Here is a 13229-nt window from a genome sequence, read left to right on the forward strand (position 1 = left end):
CTGTGGTTGCTCAAGATTTTCTTCAATCAAAAATTTTTAAGACACTAAAATTGGGACAATTATAAATTATTAGATGCAGCACTATGCATTTCCCATACTGAATCTCTTTTAATATTTACAACAGCCCCCATAAGATACATAAGGCGAGCATCATCATCCTGCTTTTGTAAGTGAGAAAACGGAGGCCCAGAGGAGGGCAGTAACTTTTGCAAGCGCACCTAACTCCTAAGTCACAGAGCTGTAATTTGAACCCACGTTCAAGATGGGAAAGACTGAGCTTACAGCTGCTCAAGTGCATGCTGGAGTGTCTCTCTCAGTGCACGTGACGAATGGTTACCCTAATGTGAGTTACTGAGAATACTCAAAAGTGGAATGATCTATAACTAAACTTTTCACAAGAAATTTAGACCAGTCTTCTCACCAACCGGTCTCCAGACTTGAGATTTCTCCTTTACGCCATGCATATATTTAAATATGTACACCCAAATGTGCTACCGAAAAGCAAAAAGGAACCAGCGATCAACCAGCAAGGTCACAACACTTCCCGTGTTTTTCCGCCGGGTCGGCTACCAAGCTGCACGTATCTGTGGGATGGGGGAGTCTCTGTCACAGGAAAATACACTTCAAAGGAAGCCCTGATCACAGAAACCAAAGCAGACACACCAAGACTGGCAGGAGACAGAAGTGCTCAGGAGACACAGTCCCCTGGAGGACGGCAGTCGGCCTGTGGAGGACACCAAGGGGAGAGAAGACCTTCCCGAACCCCAATTCCTGTATGGATGTGGCGAGAAGGTGGACCCCAAGAGGTATGCGGACCGACGTCAAACCCCATCACTTCCAGCAGACCCGCCCCCCGCGTACCATCACCCTGATGTGGCGGGCGATGAGGGCACAGGGCCTAGGACAACCACAGAGCTTCTCCTGGTCCTCAGATCTCAAGGGCTTGCAGTCCCTTCCACGCTGGTAACCACCGTATCACGTCACCTTACCTGCCCCCACCGGCCCCCGGCTCTCAGGGACACCCGCCGGGGAGGGGAGGGGAGGTTCTCACCGAAGCCTCTTCTCCTGAATGTCCCTAAGGCTAGGACAAGCGGGGCGTTGCTGGCATAAAGGACCTACACTCCGAGGAGTCTTGATCTGAAGAGCGATAACGTGACCGCCTCATGGTCAACCCCGGTTTTGCACAAGGCCCGAATGAGTCTCACCAATGGCGCCAAGAAAAGGAGGGTCAGGAGCATCTTGAAAAAAATGCCCACCTACAAGCTCCCACATAAAGCCTCCCTGGTCAGGCTCCTTTTAAATGCTTTTCCAGTTTTGCCCCATCTTTGAAGAGGAAAATAGAGAAACAAACAAAAACTACAAGCAGCCGCATCTGTCCCCTCTGTGGGCGTTTCTCCCAGACGTGCAGCTGGAAAGCCAGAACGCCAGCTACCCACTCGCGCTCTAGGCAGGGTTCTCGCTTGTCACAGCAGGCCATGGGGCAGGCCTCCTGATGCACAGAGGCTGTGAGACCGAGCCCAAGCCACAGACAGCAGGATCCTTCTGCACCCGGGGCTGGGGCTGAAAAGCAGGGCAGGTGCCAAGGGCAGGGGGCCGATCCCCTCAGTGAGCTCTGGTTCAGACCCCCCCTCCCTCCCACACACACGCTCTTACCTCCCGCAACTCCAGCCTCTGGGCCACCGCCTCCAGGCACTCCTGCCCGGTGCTCTCCACCGACAGCGTGCACTCGATCACATTGCTGTCCAGAAGGCGGATCCGTGTGACAAAGCAGTTCTTGCTCAGGACGTTGTAGCGCCGTGTCCGGCGGAGCTTCAGGCCGAAAGGCATGGCGATGTGGCCCCCCGACACCGCCTTCCTCTCCTGGCGCCCACGTCCCTGGGACGGCCTTAGCAGCTTCGTGACTGGTCGATGACACTATGGTACGTGCTCCTCCAGACGCCGAGAAAGGTATCCATGCCCAGCACGGCCCTCCGGAGGACGGCTGCAAACGGAGAAGCAGCAAGGTCATTGGCTGCGAGGGAAGCTAGAGCACAGCCATGGACAGCGCAACAGGAGAATCAGGAACCAGCAAGCTTTGCAGCCCAACCCAGAGCCCGTGCTCTTTACCTTATCTTATTTTTGGGTGGGGATCTAACAAAATATCCACTCAAAGGCTGCGGACACCGAGGGTCAGAGAGATGAAAAGAACTCACCCAAGGATGCAGAGGGTGAATGGCAAAGCCAGAATTCGCACCAATGTCTGTGCAGCTTAAACTCACATGCCTTTTTCACGGCACCATCCCGGCCACTCAGAAAGCAGTAGGAGTGGAATCTGAGCGCTGTTTAACTTCTAAATAGATTATCCCATTCTGATCTCACTAACAACCCGGTGGTGTAGATTTTATGATGCCCCTTTCACAGAAGAAAGAAGTGAGGTTCGAGGATTTCGGTGACTCGCTGATCCTGAACTTGGGGTCTTATCTTGTTCCCCCTCCCTCTTTGGAACACTGCCGCCTTTTCATTAACAGGTGTCCTTATTTTTATTTTTAAACTTATTCTGTTATTGTCTTTACCTTCTAATTTACTTTATAAACTTAGAATGGAGGATAGAAAACATTTTTAAAAGTTTCAAATACATGAATCCTTTCGTGTATTTAGGATCACGATTCTTGATGTTTTTCTTCACCAGACAGTTCCGTGGGTGGAACCCCCGGACCTTCATTTTGTTCTCTAACAAAACGCTTGATGCAGAAGCCTGGTCACCAAGTTTACTAATAATGAGATGGACTGACAGCCTGATGTCCCACCAAAGTTGACTGACAACACAATTGCCATGGAGAACACGAGAATGAAACAATAACAACAAAAATGGATTTACCGGTCCACCCCGAGCCAGCTACACTCCACTATCTTCCAAAGAAGTCAGGAATGTCCAGAGCGTCTTTCTGTTCCACTCTCCCTTCTCCGTTGAGCGCGAAAGACCGTCTCTTGCTCATGTGATTGCTCTGTTAACTTGTTCCCTAACTCAAGCAGATTCAGCTCAGCCTGTCTTCACCCTCTTTGTCCACAGAATCACCTCTGAGCCTCTGGACACTTCGATAGGCAAATAACAATAACTACCTAGAGAAATTCCTGAAGTAATAAATAAAGTGGCTTTAATATTTAGAAACCACTCCCTGCCAGTACCCGAGGCCTTACCAAGGTTGTCAGGGCACAACCCTACAACACTGCAAAACACACTCCCCAGACTCCCTCGGCCAGTCTTTGATGCCTGCCCTCCGGCACATTCCTTAGCATGACAGGTATGTTTTATGATGGCTTAAAATACACATGCTAGAGACTGGGGCTTGGTAAAATCTATTAACGTTTCTAAATCACTTTGGGTTGGCAGACTGTCATGTTTACCTCTAAGGCAGCCAACCTGAATATCTGAGAGTTGCAGGAAAGACGATGTAGGGACCCACCCAAAAAAGCAAAAAAGAGAGAGCCCGAATTCAAATACAGAGCCCTTGAGAGTTGATGACTCACACATTCATTGCCTCAACGTTGAAGCAAAGACCCCGAGATTTAACTCGTATATTAACCAGGGAGCCTCAAAGAAAAATATTTGCTCTGTGGGCACAGGCCACATTTCTAGTCCTGGGCCAGGTGCTTTATATTTGGGTGTGTCTCACCTTAAACACCTATGAAAGAATGTGGCTGGCTGGGTACACATTGATCCCAGCCACTATTAAAAACAATCCCTGCTGTATATTCTACAGGACGCCATCCATAATGCACAGTTAGTGAAATAAAAAGTAAATGTGCACAAAATAAAGAGGATTCCAATTTTTATAATAAGTGAGAACATGCAAAGTAATGGGAAAGAATGTAAGTTCACTAAAAGGATGAACAAGAACTAGCTAGCAGAGGTGATATTAAACAGAACCCTCTATACTGTATACATTTCTAAACAGTTGTAACATTTTGCAATTGCCTTATATTATTTTTGCGAATAAAGATCAGCATATTTTAAATGTTAGCTACTAAAAATGGTAGGTCAGAAGCAACACCTGACAACCTGGCAATATATCTCCTAGAAAGTACCTGTTGTAAAGATTTTTAAAACGATCTTCATCTTCAATTTGTAAGAAACTTGCCAGGTAAGGTATCAAGAAAAAAGTTATAAGAAAACTTGTTTGAAAAGTCAGTATCGTGAAACAAAAATACTGAATGGAGGTGGGGGGGACCCTTGGGTAAAAGGGATTTAGGATTTCTAAAAACAAAACACAATGTGTGAACTTTAATCAAATCCAGGTTTAAAAAAATAGCTATAAAAAACATGATGCAATTAGGGAAATCTGAAATAGGAATAGAAATTAGATGACATTAATATATTACTGATCATTTTCTTCCATTTTTGATAGCAGAATTGTGCTCACCTAACAGAATGATTCAGGAGATGCCAAAGGATACATCTGGGGTAAAAATGTCATAGTATCTGCAATTGACTCACCAAAGGCTAAAAAAAAAAAAAAAACCCAATACATATATATACAAATTCAGAGTTGAACAAATATGACAAAACATTAAGAGTTGCTGAATCGATGGGACGCCTGGGTGGCTCAGTTGGTTGGACGACTGCCTTCGGCTCAGGTCATGATCCTGGAGTCCCGGGATCGAGTCCCGCATCGGGCTCCCAGCTCCATGGGGAGTCTGCTTCTCTCTCTGACCTTCTCCTCGTTCATGCTCTCTCTCACTGTCTCTCTCTCAAGTAAATAAATAAAAAAAAAAAAAAAAAAAAAAAAAAAAAGAGTTGCTGAATCGAGATGGTGGGTGTACAGTTAGGTATACACTGCACTGTTCTTTCGGCTTTTCTGCATACCTAAAAATGTTCATAGTCAAAAGATTTTTAAAAAAAAGGCAACCCTAGATGCCAGTACTAAGCATAGTCCTTACCGCTCCATTGAAATGCAGCTGCCTCTTTCAATAGATTTCTCTGATCCCTCCCATCAAAGTATTTTTTCTTTGTCTGAACTCCCACATCATTTCTGCGTATTTTAACATACCAATCAAACCTGTGTTAACAGTGTGGAGATTCCCTAAGAAATTAAAAATAGAGCTACCCTATGACCCTGCAATTGCACTACTGGGTATTTACCCCAAAGATAAAGATTTAGAGAAAAGAAGGGCCATCTGTACCCCAATGTTCATTTCAGCAATGGCCATAGTCGCCAAACTGTGGGAAGAACCAAGATGCTCCTCAGCAGACAAATGGATAAGGAAGATGTGGTCCATATATACAATGGAATATTATGCCTCCATCAGAAAGGATGAATACCCAACTTTTGTATCAACATGGATGGGACTGGAAGAGATTCTGCTGAGTGAAATAAGTCAAGCAGAGAGAGTCAATTATCATATGGTTTCACTTACTTGTGGAGCACAAGGAACAACACGGAGGACATTGGGAGATGGAGAGAAGTGAGCTGGGGGAATCGGAGGGGGAGACAAACCATGAGAGACTGTGGACTCTGAGAAACAAACTGAGGGTTTTGGAGGGGAGGGGGGTGGGGGGATGGGTGAGACTGGTGGTGGGCATTAAGAAGGGCACGTATTGCATGAAGCACTTGGTGCGGTGCATAACAATGAATTTTGGAACACCGAAAAAAAATTAAATTAAATTAAAAAAAAAAAAAAAAAAAGAAGTGTTAGCATGTTTGACTCTAAACTCCTACAGAGCCAGAGACATGTTTTCTCCACGTTTCACACCCACATCTTTCACCTAAATAAAAAGTTCGTGGCATTTACACCCAGGACTTGTCTCGTCGTAGAGCTGTAACCCTGGGAAGGGCTTCCAGGAGCTCAGTTAAGACACCCCTCACCTCTAGGATGGGCTCCACCCAAATGATTTCAAGTAAACAATCTATGGGACCCTCCTCTGTAAGGATAGGGTTCAAGAAGATGACCCCTTCGCCCCTTTCAGTTTTACTATCTTAACAGTCTATGAATTATCCACCATGTTTAGCCCTCAAGGAATCCAAGCACATGTATCACGACCCCATCTTGCAACCATTTATATAGGCACAGAGTTCTTCATCACATGTAACCCAGAACCTTCTGTATTTTAAGCCTAATTCCTCTGCCTTGTCCTTGAGAGCCAGAGGGAGCAAGGATTAAGATACACCACCAGACTGTAGATGGGATGTGAAATCTGTAACAAGCAAGTCCTCCTGGTTAAACAGTCTCGCTCTTGGCACTTGAATGACTTTGCCCATGTGGTTCTCTGGGGCATCCTCATATTTACTGTCGCACACAAACAACATTATAAAACCTGGAACTAAGGTGCCATATTCTCCTAAAAAGGTCACATGTTTATGATGCTTTCGATTTTTCTGATGGAACTGGGTTTTCAAAAGAGATCAAATTAGGGGTCATCATTCTACTTTACTGTAAGATTTGTTTCTTCTTCTTCTTTTCTTTTTTTTTTTTAATGGAAAGCTTCCTTACAAATAAAGTCACTTGAAAGATAGAGTTTTCTCTACCTACTCTTCAAGAACATACCCAGGAAATAATACCAACCTGCAAAGGTTGCTGAGACCCATTCATGGAGTTTAATGGAAGGAACTTTTCTTTGCTGCTGCTGTTAATACAGATAGTTAAACTAACAGTGCTGACTTGTGATTTTTTTTTCCCCTAAGACCAAAGGAACATATTCTAACTTCAAAACATTATCTGCTGGTCCTCTTTTTCTAAGATGTACCTTAGTGAGAAAGGTAACATTGGATAAGAGTTAGACCCAATTCAATCAGAGTCGCTGGGAGTGAGAAGCAAATGTACGGCGCCTGAGCGGCCCAGTCACTAAGCGGCTGCCTTCAGCTCAGGTCATGATCACAGGGTCCTGGGATCGAGTCCTGCACTGAGCTGCCAGCGCCGTGGGAAGCCTGTTTCTCCCTCTCCCTTTCCATTTAATGTAGTTGGAAAGGTACTCAAACCCTTCATTTTTTATGTTCCCTCACTTGCTACATCTCTCTCTGTCAAATAATAAATAAAATCTTAAAAAAAAAATTAAAAAAAGAAGCAAATGTGAAAAAACAAAAAAATCACAGGGAAAGTGCCACCAACTGTCTGACCTCTCTGGCTCCCGGGGTTTCTGTGTCCGTGAAGCAGCTGGCGAGTGCACGCTGAAGGCTGCCGGGAGGAAGGGTACCTGCGTGACAGAAGGCGAGAAGGACCGCGGAACAGGGAGGCTCTCTCTCGAGGACCAAAGTTTGCACAGGAAACAAACGGAACACGTGCAAACCTTCCTGAAAGAACCTGCCTGGGCGAATGCCAAGTGCCTTCACCTCTCCCAGCCTCAGTTTACTCATCTGTGAAGTCATTCCCCACCCCCCACCGGTTTGTGAGAAGTCAATGAGAAAACGCTTCTGTGGGTGCACACGCCTCTCCTTCCCGGTCCCCCCACGTGCAGGGAGCCAGGCTGGCTCACAGGCTAGCAGAGCAGCTGTGAAAAGAAGGGCTCGAGTACCTTACTACCTACATTAAATTAAGGTAAAAAAAAAAAAAAAAAAAGGCAAAGCAAACAACACGGGAGTTGAACACAAAAGTAGGACAAGTCCACGGGGAACCTGACCAAGTGAAATACCTGAACCCTATGTTCTCACATCACTCCACATTGCAACCCCCCGAACGCGGACACCTGGAGCAGAACGGCGCCAGTCGGTAGAAGAAACACTCTGGTACGGAACCCATCCCAAGCAGGTAAGGAGGCTGCAGCCTTCTTCCTATCTTCATCAAGAACATGTGTCTAGTGTCCTGTGTTAAGCTGACCATCCAGTTTTTTTGTTTTTTGTTTTTTTTCTGGCGGAAACTGATTCCAAATTGCTGTCGGTCTTACACCCCATATGGCCGCGTCTCTATGGCTGATGGTGAATCACAGTGTCCCTTACCAGACAGAGGTGTCTGGATGGGACTCAGCTCCCCAAAGAGAATTCTGAAGGGACGGATCTGCATCAGACTCAGATTTGTAGTCTCCTTTCGGACATGGCAGAAAGCTAAATAAGTATTTGTCATGAGGATGAAAGAAAGAATGAATCCTGAAAGAGTTGAGTTTTTGAGGCCAAGCTAGGGCAAAGGCCTCTGGGTGACCTCAAGGGACACCTGAGGAATTTGGAGCCTGAGATAGGTCTGACTGTTGGGGCCTGAGGAGAGGCTAATTCGTGGAGAAGCGGGATGAGAAGGTACTCAGCTCACTGGTGTTCTTTGGGGGGAGGGGGGGATTTGAACACAGATTTCCAAAAGAACATTCCCACCACCACCCAAGTTCGTCTTTTCCAGCCCTTGATGTGTCTCAAGTTGGGGGTGGTCTCAGAGACCCGAGAGATGCCCCATCCCATGGGAGTTCATTGCAAAATCTATAATGGAATGACTGATGTGACAGAGGATTCAATGTGTCCACGACTGCCGAGAGCAGTTTGTAGGGATATCTGCTCGGTAAACATTCCACTTTAAAGGCCTTCTATAGAATAGGCTACAGTAGGAGAAAACACACAGGAAAACTTCAAAGTCACTTCCAAAACCCATTCCTGACCAATCAGCTTCCTAAAAGATCGAATACGTGTTTCCATCTTTTCACTATCAGCTGTGGATTGATCTCCTCCTTTCTTTTTTCCCCCTAAACGTATCAACAAAATACCTGCCAACTTGAAAACAGAAAGTAAAGCCAGCTTTTCATAATACGGAAGAAGTCTGTTGGCTGATCTAACAAATTTTAGATACGATGGGTAAGAAGTGGAGAGACCTTTTAGAACATCAACCAATACAGCTTAATGCCCTTTCCTGAACTACCGGCACAATCTTTGGGGAAAGGCAGAAATTAAAATCCAAATCTTAAACAAAATCACCCTTTTATTTCCCATCCTATATAATGTATGCTTGCCCTGCTTTTTTCCTAGGGGTGAGTCCTGAAATCGCGAACAGAAGCTAACTGCTGTTCAGCTGTGTGCTGTATTTACTAACAGTCTCTGGAATTCTTCCAGCATCCCACATTATTACAACTCCCAAGCACACCTCACAGAACTATGTAACCCTGGTCTGGGTGTGAGAAGGGAAAAAATGACGCCATGAGTCCATCCTGTGTATAAACCTGCATGAGGCACGGCTCAGTTTTGAAAAGTACTGTGTCATTTTTGTAAGGAGAGTCTTCAAAAAGGGTAGGAGTGCACGGGGCAAAAACGGACTATGGGAGATGCCTTCTCTGACCCCCCTTGAAGAAGGGCAGAGAGGAACGTAGTTCTGTTCAGTGAAAAATCACAGTCGGTTTCTTCTATAAATTTTAGTGCAACAGAACACCCAAAGTACAGCCATATTTCGAATTCTTTGAAGCCATTTTACTTAACCGTGGTGCAAGGTTTAAAGCACAAGCCCCTATGAGTTGGAAATAGCTAGAACAACAAAAGCAGACTGGTCCCATTTTTAAATTCCTTCCTCCCCCTCCATCTAACTCACCGGCAGACATCCAGGGGCGGACGGAGAAAAATTTGTCCAAATCTGGAGCTGTATCTGAGGTTAGAACAAAGATTCCTGCTCTAGGGCCCACGTTCAGTGGTACCTGACCTCCACGAAAGGGGGCTCAGCTACATGTATCAGGCCCCTGGTAGTGGCTCCGGGAAACGGAGCCAGAACATCCTCGAAGCCATCACACATCAGAGAGTCCTTCATTCCAACAACAGACACTTTGCATAAGAAACAAACAAACCAACAAACCTGCCCTCATAGTTCATTTACTCTAACTTTAGATACCCTGACATACCTTGCTTCTTAGCCCTTAGCAGATTTGAGAGAGATAAAGAAAAGTATGTTGGCAGAGAACAAAATGGCAATGAGAGAGGTAAACTATAAAAATAAGCATTCCACAGCATGGGAGACTGTGCTGAATGCACTCCGTGGTAAACAGGCTCGACTAACATCCAGCATACTTTGGTTAAGAAGGCAGTAAGCAAACACACCTGTAAACCCCATGCACGGGGGGTTAAAAATAACAACAACAACAACAAAAATATGGTTCTTGAGTGGTAAAGCTTCTGGAATCACTTTCCCCCTAAGCAGTGGTTCTCTATTGATTATTCCGGCTCTAACACACGAAGCAAAGCAGTTCTATTTTCAACTATACGTGGAAGGGGGTGGGGAGGGAGCAAAGCCTGCGGAGACAAGGAGTTTGAAAAAGCCCCCAAGTCACCATTGAAAAAAACAATCATCTCCCCATTCCCTGCTTTGAGGATCACTGCCCTTAAGTCTCTAGAGAGACAGGATCTTCCCACAGGAAGGATCTCAAAACATAAAAGTTTTCACTTTTGACTTTACTGAAACTTTTAAGGCATTCAAAGCATATCTTGAATATTCAGAAAAGAAAATAATATGTTGTCTGGAATTGACTTAAAAATAACAGGGCACGGGGTCGGGGGGCATCTGGGTGGCTCAGTCAATAAGCATCTGCCTCTTGATTTTGGCTCAGGTCACAATCTCAGGGTGGTGAGATCAAGCGCCGTGTCAGGCTCTGCACTGAACATGCCGTCTGCTTAAGATTCTCTGCCCCTCCACTGCCACCCACCCCACCCTGCCCCCTGCTCCTGTGCCCATGGTCTCCTTCTCTCTCAAAACAAACAAACAGGGGTGGGGATTGTGTGAGGGGACAGATAAAGCGGTTTCGGCCATGAGAGCTGGCAGGTGCTGTGGGTAGTAGACAAGAAGATCAGGGCTCATAATATTCCCTACAGTTTTGCATGTGCTTGAAATCTGCCGTATTAAAAAGTTACGTTTTGGGACACCTTGGTGGCCCAGTTGGTTAAGCGTCTGCCTTAGGCTGAGGCCATGATCCCAGGGTCCTGGGATCGAGCCCCATATCGGGCTCTCTGCTTAGCAGGGAGCCTGCTTCCCCCTCTGCCTGCTACTCTCCCTGCTTGTGCTCATACTCTTTCTCTCTCTGATAAATAAATCAATCAAATCTTAAAAAAAAAAAAGTTTTTATTTTAATGAAGAAATATTTCTTAAATGGTACTTAATAAAGCAATCTGGCAAAACAGAAAACAGTGCCCACCTTTTGGGGTTATGTTACAGAAAAAAGGGTCACACTTCTCCCTCCATGCAAACCCCTCTTGCCCTTCTGCCAAAAAAGCTTGCATGTAACTACATCAAATTGACAGCAATCGTTCTGCATTCTATTTTTAAAAGATGGCGAGAAAAATTCTTTCTATAGGGGAGCCTGACAAGTTGGATAAAATGCAAAGAACAACCATGCAGAGAAGGGTTTCTTTCCGCGCAACTCGCTTATTTCTCGGAACACCTGACTTCGGCTCCCTTGTCTGATGAGCTTTCCCTGTCTATTCACGCCAGGAATGCTTTGTCCTAAGAGACTCCACCCTTCTTTGAGAGCCCGAAGGATCGGCCACTCTCCCAATCCAGCTGAGTTTCGCCAGCCAGGGTCTGTCCCCACGGTGATGTGCCCGGGAATGTCACAGCTCATCACAGATAGGAAGCAGAATGGGAGAGTCCTGCGAGGGTCGGAACACTAAGGCGGCAATAATGACCACCTCCATTTTTACTTTTTTTTCTTTTGAAGATTTTATTTATTTATTTGAGAGAGAGAGAGAGAGAAGAGAGCACGAGAGGGGAGAAAGTCAGAGTGAGAAGCAGACTCCCCGTGGAGCTGGGAGCCCGTTGTGGGACTCGATCCTGGGACTCCAGGATCATGACCTGACCCGCAGGCAGTCACCCAACCAACTGAGCCACCCAGGAGCCTGAGCACCTCCATTTTTAGAGCAGATACAATGACGGAAGCATTCTGCTACGCATAACCTGCAATGGCCCTAGAAAATGGCTATTCCTAACACCCCCATTTTAAGACTAGGGCACCAAGGCAGGAGAGGTTCAGACTGTGCCCAAAATCACACAGTTACTGATGACACTATCTGACCCTGTGCTCTAACTCAGCCCTAAAACCATGCTAAAAATACCCAGAAAGGGGGTAGAAAACGACCTGGTGATATAAAAACAACAACGACATAGCCAACAACCACATTCTGTAAAGAGGGCTTGCTTCGCCATGGCGTCTGCGGTCTGTCTCTGCTCACCCAGAGGAGACTCCATTGGGATATGGCAGAAATGCAACCTGAGCCCCAGGATGTTCTATGCAGAGGGCATGGCAGCAGAATCAGGGTCCTGCCCCGTCACAGCCTCCCATACCTCCGCCCCCCAACCCAGTGCCTCTTACCTAGACAACCTTCCTTCTATGGTTCCAGCCGGTGCTGCAGAGAGGGGTGATCCCGGCCCGTCACACACAACCTCTTCCAAAACCAATATGAGAAACACAATCGCAGGAGCAACCGAAGAGGCTTCCCAGCCTGTTCACATGACTCACTCGTCAAAACAAAAGAAACTCGCTGAAGGTAAACATACCTCCAACGCGCTTCACCCTCCTCCAGGATGTGCACCCTGGAGGGACAAAGCTGATCGAGAGAGGGGCTCTTCGTGAGAGGCTGTCACCAGGGACTTCCCTCGTTAGCAAAGTTTTCCACACCTCCCTCTCCCGTTTCCTTCCTGCCCATGCCTGAGCTCCCTCAACTTCGCTCACATGTCCAGGGCTTTCGGATGGGAGGACTCCCTGTGTCACTTCCTATCCAAACAGACGCAGCAGCCACGCCTCTCTGCCAACTCTCTCTCCGAGTGCACGCAGCGTCCAGCTTCCCTGGCTTCTCTGCCCCCCCCCCCCAGTGAACCCCACCCAGAGGTGGCGAGGTGACTTCCCTGCATGAGGCACTTACAGGCTGCAGAACCACAGCTCCACGGCCACCTCGGTCTCTGCATTCGTACCCCGGGGGGTCACGATGCCCCCCCCTCCTGCACCGAGCTGCTGGGTCAGTACCGTTAGTAATAGATCAAGTGCAGATCAAGACGGTGAGCTCTATTCCTCAGTCCGCAGTCGCTGTCCTTGCTGTTCCTGTCACCAAATACTGCAGGAAGCCCACGGAAACCCAGACTGCCAAGGATCCCAAGAATAAGAATTACCCTCCAACAAGCCCACGGCTATCGAATTTTTTTAGAGATAAGGCGAGTTCTCGCAAAGAGACAAAACACGGATGCAAAACAAGCAACTACAGGTCTCCAGGACGGGGAACCGTGACTGGGAACCGTAACAGGATGCTCGGTGGACTTCGGACACCAGTGACCGCTGCCGTGAGTCAGAAATAAAGGCCAGTGGGGCCCAAAGCGTTACA

The 13229-nt window shown here is 46.8% G+C and overlaps 1 protein-coding gene across 3 annotated transcripts in view; it reads right to left on the bottom strand.

Annotated features, from left to right (window-relative positions):
• Positions 1-13229, bottom strand: part of PTPN14 (protein tyrosine phosphatase non-receptor type 14) — a 175484-nt gene that overhangs the window by 105655 nt on the left and 56600 nt on the right. Inside the window, exons 1-2 of one of the 3 annotated variants that reach the window (XM_045071894.1) lie at positions 12227-12673; positions 1654-1981 (exon numbers count right to left, since the gene is read on the bottom strand). In XM_045071894.1, coding sequence (XP_044927829.1) covers positions 1654-1827 — 174 coding nt within the window. In that variant the 5' untranslated portion in view covers positions 1828-1981; positions 12227-12673. Of the gene's footprint in view, positions 1-1653; positions 1982-2857; positions 3107-12226; positions 12674-13229 lie in introns of those variants that run through there. The other 2 variants (XM_045071895.1, XM_045071893.1) reach the window with 2 other exon arrangements.

The sequence above is a fragment of the Mustela putorius genome, unplaced genomic scaffold (genome assembly GCF_011764305.1).
Source record: "Mustela putorius furo isolate JIRA1106 unplaced genomic scaffold, ASM1176430v1.1 tig00003993_pilon_pilon_pilon, whole genome shotgun sequence".
NCBI lineage: Eukaryota > Metazoa > Chordata > Mammalia > Carnivora > Mustelidae > Mustela > Mustela putorius.